The 15,824-nt window shown below is 37.9% G+C and overlaps 3 protein-coding genes across 10 annotated transcripts in view; 1 reads left to right on the top strand and 2 right to left on the bottom strand.

Moving 5' to 3' along the window:
• COPS2 (COP9 signalosome subunit 2) overlaps positions 1-15,824 on the top strand; it is a 495,307-nt gene that overhangs the window by 447,626 nt on the left and 31,857 nt on the right. The gene's annotated exons all lie outside the window — the stretch shown is intronic.
• GALK2 (galactokinase 2) overlaps positions 1-15,824 on the bottom strand; it is a 258,318-nt gene that overhangs the window by 242,230 nt on the left and 264 nt on the right. For 5 of the 8 annotated variants that reach the window (XM_050797178.1, XM_050797176.1, XM_050797179.1 and 2 more), the window contains exon 1: positions 1,633-1,986. The exons of 2 other annotated variants lie outside the window; for them this stretch is intronic. In XM_050797178.1, the coding sequence (XP_050653135.1) occupies positions 1,633-1,685 (53 nt within the window). In that variant the 5' untranslated portion in view covers positions 1,686-1,986. Of the gene's footprint in view, positions 1-1,632; positions 1,987-15,824 lie in introns of those variants that run through there. One more of the 8 variants, XM_050797182.1, reaches the window with a different exon arrangement.
• LOC126958709 (NADH dehydrogenase [ubiquinone] 1 alpha subcomplex assembly factor 4-like) lies at positions 12,199-15,819 on the bottom strand. The gene is given in 2 exon segments (XM_050797213.1): positions 12,199-15,153; positions 15,156-15,819. Coding segments are annotated over 2 exon segments (513 nt in total). The 5' UTR covers positions 15,514-15,819; the 3' UTR covers positions 12,199-14,998.

Raw genomic sequence — 15,824 nt, 5'->3', positions numbered from 1 at the left:
CAGGCTGGGCATGGTGGCTCATGCCTGTAATCCCATCACTTTGGGAGGCCAAGACGGGTGGATCACCTGAGGTCAGGAGTTCAAGACCAGCCTGGCCAACATGGCGAAACCCCGTCTCTACCAAAAACAGAAAAAATAGCCAGGCGTGGTAGCGGCACCCGTAATCCCAGCTAGAGACTGGAGAGGCAGGAGAATGGCTTGAACCTGGGAGGCAGAGGTTGCAGTGAGCAGAGATCGTGCCACTGTACTCCAGCCTGAGCAACAGAGCAAGACTCTGTCTCAAAAAAAAAAAAAAAAAGGAACAACAAAAAAAAACCAAACGGGATCAGGTTATTTTCATGTAGCAAATTTCTCATTAATCTTATTGGAAGCATGCCTTTAACACTGTGTTTTAATTCATTCAAATATACAAGGGCAACAGTGCTACACAAGAACCTCTAGAGTATATTAAAACATTCAAAGACATTGGGAAGTAGACCAAAGCTGTGCTGGACTCTATAAGAAATTATGTTTCTTTCTGATAACTAAAGACACCCTGTTTGCTGGTTTAAGGATCAAAGAACATTTTCAAGTTGTAGTAAAATATATTATCATCAATTGACACATGGTGGTAACAAACCAAGTAGGAAGAGCTTAAGGACTTGATGTGAAAGAAAAAAGTTAACATAAAAAAGGCTAAAAACAGCAAAAGTAGAGGCCGGGCGCGATGGCTCATGCCTGTAATCCCAAAACTTTGAGAGACCGGGGCGGGCGGATCACCTGAGGTCGGGAGCTCGAGACCAGCCTGACCAACATAGAGAAACCCTGTCTCTACTAAAAATACAAAAGTAGCCGGTGTGCTGGTGCATGCCTGTAATCCCAGCTACTCGGGAGGCTGAGGCAGTTGAATCACTCGAATCCGGGAGGCGGAGGTTGCGGTGAGCCAAGATAGCGCCATTGCACTCCAGCCTGTGCAACAAGAGCGAAACTCCGTCTCAAAAAAAAAAAACAAAAACAAAAACAGCAAAGGCAGAGTCAGAAAAGTTCTTGGCTAAAGTAGCAGGTGAGAAACTTCATTTTATGAGACTTCAGCCCCGTTAGTCAGAACAAAGTATTTCTACAAAGTACCTGTAACTGAAAAGATCCTCCCCGAGACATCACTAAACGATTACTCTGTAGCTAGGGACTGCCATCAAATTAATTCCCTAAGTGACAGTTTAGAGATTCTCGTGGTTTTTTTGTTTGTTTGTTTTTTGTTTTTTAAAGAGGATGCAGAGACCAAGAGGGTTTTTGTGTTTGTTTTCAATGAATATTTAGAAAGAAGGCTTTTAAAAAAGCAGTATCAACTGGCATGTAAGACAAAGAGAGTTCAGTGTGGATTTGGGCATTTCTGCTGAAGCCCAGTAGAAAGGGCGCACTAATTACAGCAAGAAAAGGAAAACAAGAATCAGCATGGATGAAGCAAAAAACATACAACCCATGGTAGTATGTGCGATGTGATCTTTTTTGCAAGCCCAGCCACGTGTCCTTATAGAATCCCAAGGGTTCTACCTGCTCCCCGGGACCAAAAGCAGCGCCCCAAGGGAGCAGCCAAATGCTGTGGACCCGAACCAACCCACGAGATCCCAAAGCCCGGCGTCTCCTCTCCCCAACCTGGGATGTTCTGCCACCTGGACCCGACGCATAGCAGGGCTCTCTGCAGCCATATTTCGCTAGATCCTTCTTTCTTCTGTAGTTCCAAATGGTTAAGCAAAGCTCCCAGAGCAATCACGAGACTTCTGTGACAGGAGCCGTTTTCTTCCGGGAGATAACCAGCTCCCGCCCTGCGGAAATCCTGCAGCTTCGCTGAGGTGGCTGCTTCCAATCGCCCCGCCTCTGGCTCCTCCTCCCTGGACTCAGCCAGGGTTCCCTCCAAGCAGCAGTCGGGTACAGCCTCTGTTCCGCTCTTAGCTCCCAGGGAAGGACTAGGACCTCGCAGGAGCCCCTACGCCGAGGACGTGCGAAGCTGCCTAGTGAGGTTTTCTTTTTGCGCCATGTGGATGTCTGAGAACAGTGTCATAACTTGGCGCCTTGCATACACCTAGTTTCTGATCTGTCTTGGGCTGTGTGTTTTTTTGTTTTGTTTTGTTTTGAAGTTATGTTTTGGTCTTTATTTTGGTCTTTATTGTCAGCAGCTACTCCCCAAACAACACTAAAATGTTTAGCTATTGCTTCTTTTACAGATTATTTCCAAATCAAGCAACGTAAAATTGATGTATCACTTGATTTAAATAGATTTGCATTTATAGTTAGAGGCATTCGTAGGCTTTCCTAGAACACAGTTCTGAAAAGACGGAAACACATGCCTTTTAATGTGCAAGACCCCTTAGCATCCAAACTTCTTCATTTTTCACTTACCTAGAGAAATCCTAGATGCCCTATTTTAAAAAGTACACTATTCCCAGTATATCATTTACTTTTCCTTCCTTCATAGTTCTCCTATTTGCTTACGTATTTATTGTGTGTCTCACCACCTCCATCATCACTACCACTAGAAAGCAACTGGAGACAGGCAGGCAGATTAGTTTTTAATGAATAGGTAAGATAAACTGAATGAATGATGAAGGATGAAGTGATGTCCCTGAGGTCACAGTGATCATTGGGAGCAAAATTGGAATTAAAATTCAGATCTATTAACTCTCAATCTAGTGCACTTTGCACCTCAGAAATGTTGAGATTAAACCCAAGTGAAGGCCACTAGCAATACACCTATCCAAAGTCTCCTGATTAAGAAAGTTTGGGCCAACATGCCCAACATACTAGTGGTAGTAGCATAACTCAGAGAGATTCTGTAAATTGTATACATCAGTAAGCTGCTACTCCAGAATTTCTGTATGTATATGCATACTTTGTCTCCATGTGTCCTTCCCTCTTCTGTATACATGTATACAGGAGGAAGGGGGAAGGACACATGGAGACAAAGTGTGAAGGTACAATAAAGCATAGCCAAAGAGTGGCAGCCCCTTGGCACCCCTTTGGGTTATTACTGTAAATGGTACTCCAAAGAAACAAAGTTACTCTGGTCTCAGGGCAGCTTTCTCACTACTATTTCAGTCCCTCTTTATCATTTTCAAATGAATAAATTATATCTTCTTGTTTCTGAGCCCCAAAAAATCCCAGTTTGATGTTCATTTTGGTTTAATTTTGAGTAACAGGAGTCATCACTGTCACTTGTAAATAGTTTCAATAGGGAGGTAACCTAAATTTTTAAAAATGTAAGATGTTTAAGAACATCAGTAAATACAGAAAAGAACAGAATCTTTTTTTTTTTTTTTTTTTTTTTTTTGAGATGGAGTTTCACTCTTTGTTGCCCAGGCTGGACTGCAGTGGCACGATCTGTGCTCACTGCAACCTCCACCTCCCAGGTTCAAACGATTCTCCTGTCTCAGCCTCCTGAGTAGCTGGGATTACAGACACCCACCACCACACCCGGCTGATTTTTGTATTTTTAGTAAAGATGGGGTTTCACCATGTTGGCCAGGCTGGTCTCAAACTCCTGACCTCAGGTGATCTGCCCACCTCGGCCTTCCAAAATTCTGGGATCAAAGGCGTGAGCCACCACACCCGGCCCAGAATCATTTTTTATTCAGATGTTTCTAATGTAATATTTTGCATTAGTTGAAAAATAATAAATTTTAAAGTTTTGAAATTTTTTAATAGTCCAAAATAAACTCATTTTATATAGGGTTAAAAAAAATGACTGTAGGAACTGTTTCATAAAAGAATACTTCCTGTTGAATGTGTATTTGATGACCGAACATTAACTTTGCTAAATGAAACCAGATGGCAAATCATTAGTTTGGATCTTGGATACATTGCTATTGCAGTCTCAACAAAACTGATGCAGACTAGAAAGCACCTTACAGAGCAACTAGTAAAACATCCTTTTTTGAAATGATTGGTCCAAAGTACAACAGGATAACAGAGCTGGAATTAAAACTTAGGTCTCTAGACTCCTAGCCTAAAGGCCATACCACTTCTGAATGTGTGACCTTTGTTGAGACCCCAGTAAACTGTGCTTAAATTATTGAAAGTATTAGAATCCTTGTCAAAAATTAAAATGTGTACCTTATAATTTTCATAAAGTATTGCTATTAAAATAACCTGTCCAAACTACTAGATAACCCCAAATAGACACCAAAAACAAAACCAACATTACTTTCTTATACTACCTTCCTAACGCTAGGCATCTTGCTAAGTAAGCACTTTGCATATATTATTTTCTCTTTAAACCTTTCCGACAATCCTTATGGGATAGAAAAATATTATTTCCTTTTCAATTTCAAGAAGATATTCCTTTAGTTCTTATTAGACATATCTAATAGTGAAAATATTTAAACATTTGGCTGGGCGCAGGGCTCATGCCTGTAATCCCAGCACTTTGGGAGGCCGAGGCAGGCAGATCACCTGAGGTCAGGAGTTTGAGACCAGCCTGGTCAACATGGTGAAACCCCATCTCTACTAAGAACACAAAAATATAGCCAGGTATGGTGGCGGGCACCTGTAATCCCAGCAATTCGGGAGGCTGAGGCTGGAGAATCGCTTGAACCTGGGAGATGGAGGTTGAGTAAGCCGAGATCACGCCATTGCACTCCAGCCTGGGCAACTAAGAGTGAAACTCCGTCTCAAAAAAAAAGAAAAAAAAAAGAAAATATTTAAACATTTATATTTTACAGTACTTTTATTTTCACAAATCCTGAACCTCTTGGTTCTTTGCTTTTAGTAGGCACAGTTACAATAGGTTTAGAATCTGAATTATAAACTAATAAATGGTATATTATGATGGAGTCTTAAACAGATACCTAATTAATAAACTTCAAATTGTTTATCCTCAAAGGATATTAGTCTCCATTCAGATAAAATATTATAGCAAACTAAACAAAAACAAAACAAACACTAAAATGACATAAAACAAAAACTTGATCCAAAATATGAGTTAAAGCATGGGTGTTAAGGGTCTTACAGACCTGGCTAATGCCTACTGATGTTTCTCAGCTTAGAAATCACTTCCTTCAGGGAGTTTTCTATGTTCCCTGGGCCTATCTCTACCCAAAACTAAGTGTCTAAGACCATAGAGGGATTGACCATTTATCTGGAATAATGTCATTTCTGTGGTTTAATCTGTTTGTGCAATCCCTGGAAAATATTTCCTATTTTGACTTATAATAAAAACTATTGTTCGCAATTGGGAGACTCTACTTCAGTGACCTATTTTGGATATTTTCTCATTATAGTAAATAATATGTAATATTTCTTTATGTTTTCTTTATAATGATGTTACATTCCATTCCTTCTTCTTCTTTTTTTTTTTTTTTTTTTTTTTTTGAGACGAAGTCTTGCTCTTGTCGCCCAGGCCAGAGTGCAATGGAGCGATCTCGCTCACTGCAACCTCCACCTTCGGGGTTCAAGTGATTCTCCTGCCTCAGCCTCCCGAGTAGCTGGGATTACAGGCGCCTGCCACCACACCCAGCTAATTTTTGTATTTTTAGTGGAGATGGGGTTTCACCATGTTGACCAGGCTGGTCCCAAACTCCTGACCTGAGGCCATCCACCCGCCTTGGCCTCCCAACGTGCTGGGATTACAGGCGTGAGCTACCGCACCTGGCCCCTTATTCTTCTGTATATAGAATAGATACTGCTCTCTAGTGTATATAATCATTAAATGGCAAAAAATAAACTCATGAATCAGATAAATCTGTATTTATGTAGTTATGGAGGAAATAAAAATTGTGCAAAAATGCTTTAACTGAACATAGATTGTTTTGCAGAGTGAAAAACAAGGCAAAACAAAATGAAGCCTCTAAGCACCTTCTGCTTGCCCAGTCATACAAAGCATCACATCAGTCCTCTAATTACTTGTGTTTTCTGTCTAGTCTAAATTTTGCTACTCAAAGTGTGGTCCTCAGAACAGCAGCATCAGCATCACTTGAAAGTTTTTAGAAATATATTATCTTGTGCTCAGACCTACTGAATCAGAATCTACAATGCAAGTCAAACATGTCATTTTAAATTTTCTAGAAGCCACTTTCAAAACAGTAAAAAGAAATGTTGAATTTAATATTTTATCTAATATACCAAAATATCATTTTAAATATATTTTAAATTATTCAGAAATTTTACTTTTTTATAATAAGTCTCCAAATTCCAGCATATCTCAATTACAGCATATCTCAATTCTGATGAGAAACGAGTGACTGCTATTTTAGACAGCACAGAGTTAGATTATAAGCTCCCTGAAGGCAAAGACTGTTTTACTCTGATTTTACAGACTCAGGCTCAGTGTTGAGCAGGCACTCAAGGAATGTTTAATGAAGGAATCAATTAATGAAACTGGATTTGTGTGGTTCAGCTACTTTGCGACCCTAGGTAAGTCTGAAATTCCTCTTCTCTAAAGGGAGATAAAAACAACTACTTCATAGGGTTATTATGAAGATTTTAAAAACCATCCCAACATTCTCTCCAGTTATTCTCTATCACCTAAATCTGGTTTGCTGTCTTTAAAGCTATCTGAAATTACATTATATATTGATTTTTATACATATTATCTGTCACCTCCACTAGAATTCATATTCCATATTTCATCCATTATTCTATCATTCATTCATTCATTCATTCAACAAAAGTTTCTCTGGGCTACTATGTTCTAAGCACAATTCTAGGCACTGGGGACACAACAATAAACATAAAAAAAAGCTCCTGCTTTATGGCAAATTAAAATTAGTTAAGCAAATAAATGAATATGTTACAAAAATTGATGCAAACTCTGCATCTAGTATGTATTCCATGATTAAAATGAAATTGAATAAACAAAAATTTAGATTCTGCAATTAGAAGTTTACATTTCAAGCTTACAGTGTACATTAGCCTGATCAAATTACAGACAAATTGCCCCAATTTAAAACTATATTTTGTCTTTTCCTTTTTATTTCTTTTTATTTATTTATTTATTTTTTTTTTTTTTTTTTTTTTTTTTTTTTTTGAGACGGAGTTTTGCTCTTGTCACCCAGGCTTAGTGCAATGGCACAATCTCGGCTCACTGCAACCTCTGCCTGCCGGGTTCAAGCGATTCTCCTGCCTCAGCCTCTGGAGCATCTGGGATTACAGGCATGCACCACCACGCCCGGCTAATTTTTGTATGATTAGTAGAGATGGGGTTATAACACATTGGCCAGGCTGATCTCGAACTCCTGATCTCAGGTGATCCACCTGCCTCGGCCTCCCAAAGTGCTGGGATTACAGGCGTGAGCCACCATGCCCAGCCTTCCTTTTTATTTCTTAACCCAGAAACTAAATATAGTACCAAGAATCTTCAAACTAGACAATTCTTTCCTCACCTTGTCATAACCATCCAATATTGCCCACCTCAATGCGGAGCTGATTATGGTTATTATCTTAAGCAATTTTTTCTTTTTTTTTTTGGAATACATTTGCTAAGGCTCTCCAGTGACTGACATAACTGCATCTACTGGTTGTCAATTGGCTTCAGCTCAAAATAATACTTAGGCCAAAGTAGCATACTTTGGGGTGGCATATTCTGAACCCCTTCAATGCTTAATCATACTCTATCAGCATATCCTTCCTATGTTAACTATAGAGATGAAAGATATAATTGCAGTCTGGAGCATTCTGAAGGCTTAGTGTAAGTAGTTGTTGGTTCCCTTAATCCTGCCTCCATCTCTATAAATCGTCCCTTCATTAAACACTTTTCTGTTAACTCCCCTGAGTATGCTCTGAGTTTTCTTTCCAGACCTATATTAATACAAAAGGAGTCCTCTTGTTCTGCTCTTCTAACACAGTGTTCAGTTTCCCCAAATTAATATAGCAAAAAAAATTGAAAAGATGATTGGTCTGAAAGGATGCCAAATCATAAACCTGTTTGGTATGACTCAGCCAAAGCCAGTGAAGAGTCATGAATGCTAAAGTGTACTTAAACACATCACATTTTCACTGAGAATCTTCTATAAGCAAGGCATATGCTGCGTTTCAGAGGATTCAGAAGTAAGAAAGATAGTTGTGTCCTCAAGGAGTTTTCTGTTTAATAATGAATGAATGGAAATAATTGTAATACAAGATAGCATACAATTATGAAAAATATATTTTTAAAGGATCAAATTATGCTGGCAATTAAACTGTCATTGGATTTTTGACAGAGATGTCAAGACAACTCAATAGAAAAAGCATATCTTTTCAACAAATGATGCTGGAACAATTTGATATCCATATGCAAAATAATGAACCTCCACATTCATTCACACTATATACGAAAATTAAATTTGAAATGGATCATAGACCTAAATATAAGAGGTAAAACTATATAAAACTTCCAGAAAAAAACATAAGTGAAAATCTCAGTGCCCTTGAGTATGACAAAGATAAATACAACACAAAAAGCATAAAGAACTCTTACAACTCAACAGTAATAAGATAAACAACCCAATTTTAAAAATAGGCAAAATATATTTAAAAAAGATTTCACCAAAGAAGATACGTGGATGACAAATAAGCACACAAAAAATGTTCAACATTAGTCATTAAGTAAATGCAAATTAAAACTACAATAGTATACTGCTACATTCCTGTTAGAGTAGCTAAAGTTAAAAAGATTGACCACACTAAATGTTGGCAAGGACGTGATGGAGCAACCAGAACTCTTATGTACTGCTGTTGGATATGCAAAATGGTAAAACCACTTAGGAAAACAGTTTGAGCGTTTCTTAAAAAGTTAAATATATACCTACCATATGACCCAACCATTTCACTACAAGATATTTACCTGTATTCACATCTATTTCTGCATAACAATATTACTACAAATGTAGTAGTATAAATAAATACACATTTATTGTCTCACAATTTTCTGTCCTCTGTTTTAGAGTCTCACAAAGGCTTATCTGAGGCTCAACTGGGGAAGGATTCACTTTCAAGAGCACATGGCTGTTAGCAGCATTCAGTTGCTTGTGGGTTGTCAAACTAAAACCACTTTCTTTCTTTTTTTTTTTTTTCTGGCTGGCTACTAGCCAGATGCCACCATCAGTTCCCTGTTGTGTCGTCCTTCCCAACATGGGCACTTGCCTTCCCTAAAGCCAGCAAAGGAGATCATCTTTCCTATCATGATTGACTTAACCATCTTGTATAATGTAATCATGTACGTATAATCATGTTTATCACCTTTGCTGTATCTTGTTTAGAAGCAAGTCACAGATCCCACTCACACCCAAAAGGCAAAGAATTATTCAAGGAAATAGAATGGGTTAGCCACCATAGAGTCTGTCTACCATAAATTACCCAAGAGAAACAAAACATATGTCCACACAAAAACTTGTACACAAATATTCTTAGCACCTTCATTTATACTAGCCACAAACTGAAAAAAACTTAAAATATCTATCAACAGATAAATGGGTAAGATGAATTGTGTAATATATCCATGTAATGAATATTCAGCAATAAAAAGAAACAACCAACTGATACATGCAACAACCTGGACAAATCTCAAATCTCAACATAATTATACTAAGTGAAAGAAATCAGGAAAATGAGAGTACATATTGCATGATTCCATTTATACAAAATTCATGAAAATGTAAACTAATCTATAGTGACAAAAAGTAGATCAGCAGTTACCTAGGAAAAGTTAAGGGGGAGGAGAAAAATTTCTGCAAGGAATCTGTGAGGAAACTTTTGCAGTGATAATATGTTCATTATCTTGTGTCATGATAGTTTCACAGGTGTATATGTATGTCAAAGTTCATTAAATTCTATACTGTAAGGCTGGGAGTGGTGGCTCATGCCTGTAGTCCCAGCACTTTGGGAGGCCAAGGTGGGTGGATCACCTGAGGTCAGGAATTCAAGACCAGCCTGGCCAACGTGGCAAAACCTTGTCACTACTAAAAACACAAAAATTAGCTGGGCGTGGTGGTGGGCACCTGTAATCCCAGCCACTAGGGAGGCTGAGGCAGAAGAATCGCTTGAACCCAGGAGGCGGAGGTTGTAGTGAGCCGAGATCGTGCCACTGCACTCTAGCCTGGGCAACAGAGCAAGACTCCATCTTAAAAAATAAAATAAAATAAATAAATAAGTTGTGTACTTTAAGTATGTGTAGCTTAATTTACCTTATTGAGGTAAATGAAGCTACTGAATAATACCTCAATAATTCCAGTTTATGAAAATATGCTTTAAAAACATAGGATCCACTTTCAGCAAGGGCACCATGTCACACAAATGCACTCTGTTGAAATTACAATTTTCTATTATTCACCATTGAATAAAATTAATGTCAAGAAAAAAATAGAATATCTTAACCATATAAAGTATTCAGGATAGGCTATGTGAATGAGGTCACATTTACATGGATTTTTTAAGGACAGAAAAAGATTTTGATGTGTGATACAGAAAGATCAATCTATTAACATGTTTATTTATCCAACAAGCACTTATTAGCACCTGTGTACTCAAGCAGCATGTTCAGCACAATGAAGACCTTTTCAACTGCTGTTACTAAATTTCCAGACTGGACTTACAAATTTGGTCATGGCCAAGGAAATTCTATTCAAAATTTGGCTGCCATTCACCCAGTCTTCCTACTTACCAGCCTATTTGCATACTTATTTTCCCATTGTAGGAATAAGGCACTACATTTAAAAGCAGCAAATTATGTAATATATTTACATGTAAATCAATATGCAGTTACATGTATGTGATCAGTATTCATTTGTTAAGCATATTATCCATTTTGCAACTGCTATCTTGAGTACAAAGTAAAACTATGAAACTTTGATTACTCTGAGCAAATAAACCTCTTAACTACCTCGGGATCCTATTTTCTCTTTTGAACAATTACAAGTAGAATAACCATGTGATTTATTGTCCAACTTCTGAAAGTGATGGGTGCTCTTAACTATTTTTTTTCTGAGATGGAGTCTTGCTCTGTCACCAGGCTGGAGTGCAGTGTCACAATCTCAGCTCACTGCAACCTCCGCCTCCCTGGTTCAAGCGATTCTCCTGCCTCAGCCTCAGGTAGCTGGGACTACAGGCGCGCGCCACCACGCCCAGCTAATTTTTGTATTTTTAGTAGAGATGTTTCACCATGTTGGCCAGGATGGTCTCAATCTCTTGACCTCGTGATCCACGCACCTCGGCCTCCCAAAGTGCTAGGATTCCAGGTGTGAGCCACCACACCCGGCCTGGGTGTTATTACTATTATGATGGGTCAACAGTACTAAACCAGATCTGTCCCAGGAAAACAGGGATGTACAGTCACCCCAAGTTTAGGGAGTTTTGTTTTGTTGTAAAGTTACAAGTATAGGTTTCTGAGCTCTACTCAGAACTACTGAATCAGAATCTCTACTGTGGGATTTGGGAAGCCTTAGACTGTAAAGTGATATCATTAAAGGCTCTTCCAATTCTAAGTTCTACACTTGATATGGTAATTTTGAATATAAACTGGATATTGAATGATAGGGAATTATTATTAATCTTTTTTTTTTCTTTTTTGAGACAAACTCACTCTGTCGCCCAGGCTGGAGTGTAGTGGCACAATCTTGGCTCACTGCAACTTCCGCCTCCCAGGTGCAAGTGATTCTCCTGCCTAAGGCTCCTGAGTATCTGGGATTACAGGCATGTGCCACCATGCCTGGATAATTTTTGCATTTTTAGTAGAGACGGGATTTCTCCATGTTGGCCAGGCTGGTCTCAAACTCCTAACCTCAGGTGATCCACCTGCCTCAGCCTCCCAAAGTGCTGGGATTATAGGCACAAGCCACCATGCCTGGCAAATATTATTAATCTTATATGTAACAATGATGTGATTATATAGGAGAATGTTCTTATTTTTAGGAAATACACATAGCTGCATTTAGGGGTGATGTGTCATGATATCTGAATCCTCCTTTCAACTGATACAGGGAACACACACATACATACAATCAAACCTGATAGTGGGTATATACATGTCCACTGTACTATTATTTCAATTTTATGTATGCTTGAAATTTATCATAATAAAACATTGAGAAGAAAAGACTGTTAGGGAAAAATATTTGTATTTATGGGTGAGAACACATTATTGTCACAAATACAACTTAAAAGAGCTATGACCAAAAAGATCTCAATTTAAGTAATTACTAAAAAAGAATCAAGCCTGTAATTTCTCTTCTTGGAACTTGGAATTCTTTCTTTCGGTTTTTTTGTTTGTTTTATTTTTATTTTATTTATTTATTTTTTTTTTGAGACAGAGTCTTGCTCTGTTGCCCAGGCTGGAGTGCAATGGTGCGATCTCGGTTCACTGCAACCTCCACCTCCCTGGTTCAAGAGATTCTCCTGCCTCAGCCTCCTGAGTAGCTGGGATTACAGGTGCCCACTACCATGCCTGGCTAATTTTTTTTTTGTATTTTTCGTAGAGACAGGGTTTTACCACGTTGACCAGGCTGGTCTCGAACTCCTGACCTCAGGTGGTCCATCCACCTTGGCCTCCCAAAGTGCCGGGATTACAGGCGTGAGCCACTGCGCCAGCCGGAATTATTTTTTAAAGAATAAAATTTCAAAGATATTCACTGCAGAATTGCTTAAAATAGTGTTATTTCTGCAATACTCTGAATGTATAACAATAATGGCATGAATTATGGTGCACTGGTACATTCAACTAGGAATTATTACACAGCCACTAAAATAATTAGTATTAGGCATATATTTTAAGACTGGGCAATGTGATTCACACCTGTAATACCAATACTTTGGAAGGTTGAGGTGGGAAGATTGCAAGACCAGCCTGGACAACATAGTGAGACCCCTGTCTCTACAAAAAAAAATATTTTAAATTTGTCAGGAACAGTGGCAAGTACCTGAAGTCCCAGCCACTGAGGAGGCTAAGATGGGAAGATCACTTAAACCAAGGAGTTCAAGGCTGCAATAAGCTATGATGGTGCCACTGCATTCCAGTCTGGGTGACAGAGCAAGATCTTGTCTCTAAATATAAACAACCAACCAAACATTGACCTATGCTGCTATATAGATGCAAAAAGAATCCAAATCTATATCTATGCTTAACTACATAACATTTGTGGATTCATGTGGATAGAACTGGAAGTTTACATGGAAATGCTACCTATTTGAAAAGCGGTTTTTCCCCTTTATTTCATTTTTTCTTTATTTTGAATTCTGCCAATGATTTTGCGTAATAGTAATGTGTTTTTTTAATGGTATGGGAAGAAATCCTTTATCATGTGACACCATATAACAGCTGCCTAACCACACAATGTAGAAATGAATAAAGATGGCTCAGAAATAGAGTGTACTAGTATTAGTGACTCAACTAGTGACCATTATGACAAATGGAATAAAGTTTTGACTGATTTACAGGAGTTTTAAAATGCATTTTATATTGAGTAGTTATTTGTTTTCTTAAAACAATTATTTTATTGAACTAAAAATAAACTAGGTAGTTTGTTCACATAATAAATCTATATTCAAAGACATGCTTACAAATTTTCCACTTAGTCCATTTTTCTGTTCTCAGCATTACTACAAATGCCTCATTCTGTCATCACGTTGAATTCTTTAGCATCTTCTATATCATTTCCAGGGGCATCTCTGGGAAGTAGTGATGCCTATCTTCCCTCAGAAGCAAACTGATAACCCCAATGTACCCACAATTCACACTTACTCCCTTCTCTGAGGTATGCTGCTTTTTGGCACATCAGAAAAAACACACTACTAGGATTTGAAAAACTAAGTTCTGGGCCTGGTTAGGTCATAAACTACAGAAACCTTAGGTCATATATCCTTCCCCAGTTTGGGGAAGTTTGTTTCTCCACTACAAAAAAAAAAAATCATATTTCCTTGGTCTTTTGTATTCCTTTACTATTTCATTTATCTTCATGATAACCCTTAAATTTAAGCAAGGCAGCATTATGCTCATTTTATAGAAGAAATTCAATCTCAAAAAGGATATAGTCTCCCAAAGATCCCACAAGTAGTAATATATCAGGCAGAGCTAAACTCAAACACTCTTACTCAAGATCCTAGTACTGGTACATGCTGTACTAATAAGTTTGCTAAAATGGATGAAGCAGCAATTTCTCAGGTCCCTTCCAATGATCCTGTTCTCTGCTTCTACTTGCTATTTTTTCTCTCTTCTCTCAACTAGTATTAACATCTGAAACTATGTATAAAATCCCCAAATTTCATTTACCATGGTTTTTTTTATTTAATTATTCTTTAAATTTTTCTAGTTCCATGTTAAATCCAGAGAAATTACTTTTTCGAAAGTTTCCACTATTGCCTCCCTCTCTGAAGGCCATGGGACTTACCTATTTATCAAAGCAGAAATTCCCAACATTTTGTAAACACCACTAATTACTTTTTATAACTGTAAAGGCAATTATTCCATACTTAAAACCAATTCAAAATAAAATAAATCCTCAATACTTCTTATTCCCTGGGGTAGTAATTTTAATTAGATTCTATTGATTCGTTATTTTCTCCTATGTGCCTTTATTTGGGAAATATTGTTAGTCTACCTTACGATTGAGTCTCTTTCCCTAACAAGAAAATGTCAGTCTTAAGAGTCAGGAAAGCTTTTACTTTCACTATCACATATGAAGAATGAACTAAACACCTAACTTGGAAAGGAAAACTTAAATGAGGGATTCAGGACACTTCCCAAGGGGTCTTATGACCAATTTAAAAGTTGGTGTGATGTGTCTAAAATAACAAATTAACTCTTTTACTTAAAATAAAGGTACAGATGTGTTGATAGTCATGGTAACATGTACATATGAAATATGCCTAAACTAAATTAAAAGAAAACAAAATACGGTCCATGGCAATCTTGAAAATTCAGGGAGCTCAATAAATATTAAGAGTATGCTCTCACAATGAGAGCATGAAACACTTGGTAATTAACATAATTTAATATGCAAAAATGAGAAAATATACAGGATGAGGGATGAGGAGTACACATAGGAAATTTTTGTGATTTTCTTCATTTTGATTTTATTGCTTTCTTGTCTTCAGGAGGGAAGATTTTGACTTCAAAAGTAACAAAATATTTAAGAAGGGAATTCACATCTTTCTGTTCTAAATTATATTCTTGCACTCTTTTCTCAGCAGTTCATGTTTCTGGATAAAGTTTATGAAAAGTGTCAATGTTTCTACAATGGAAATTTTGCCTTTGGGAATGCTCTTAATATTTATCATATCAAAGTGATGGCCTTTCGGCAATCTGAATTCCTTTGGCTCCTGACGTGTTTCAGTAGTTTCCACCTGCACGGAAGACACAGGATCTTTGGAATCAACATACACATATTTTAGAAATGACAGCAGCTTGTCATGTTTACGAGCAATCTCTCCCTTCATTTCTTGATAGACTCTAATCCGCTCTGACATGAGGCTGTAGGTAGAGGGGTGCCTGGGAGCGGGAGAGAGCTTCTTGTTGCCGACTTCCCGTTCGATCGGTTCTCTTGAAATTCCTATACCGCGAGTCACCGCAGCCCCCATCTCCTCATAACATGGTGCCCTCGGTTTCACAGTAACGTATTTTTTTAAAAAACCAGTCGTTGTTACCTTAATTTGGTCCCAAGGGTTGTAAAGGTAAGTTTATAATTCGTTGAACAACTAAGTAAGATTTAAGGCAACTCAACTGATAGCTGCATACCTAATTTGGGATATCCATAGAATTGTTTTGTCAGCTACAAATATAACAAGCATTAAGTGTAAACTGTGTTGCTGAAAAGTACTCCAAGTATCTTAGGAACACCCACCGCAATGTGTGGGCTAAATGCACACGTACAATGATAGCAGAAATAATA

This window comes from Macaca thibetana, chromosome 7, assembly GCF_024542745.1.
Source record: "Macaca thibetana thibetana isolate TM-01 chromosome 7, ASM2454274v1, whole genome shotgun sequence".
NCBI lineage: Eukaryota > Metazoa > Chordata > Mammalia > Primates > Cercopithecidae > Macaca > Macaca thibetana.
Note: the sequence above shows the minus strand (reverse complement) of the source record. Positions and strands in the feature narration are given on the sequence as shown.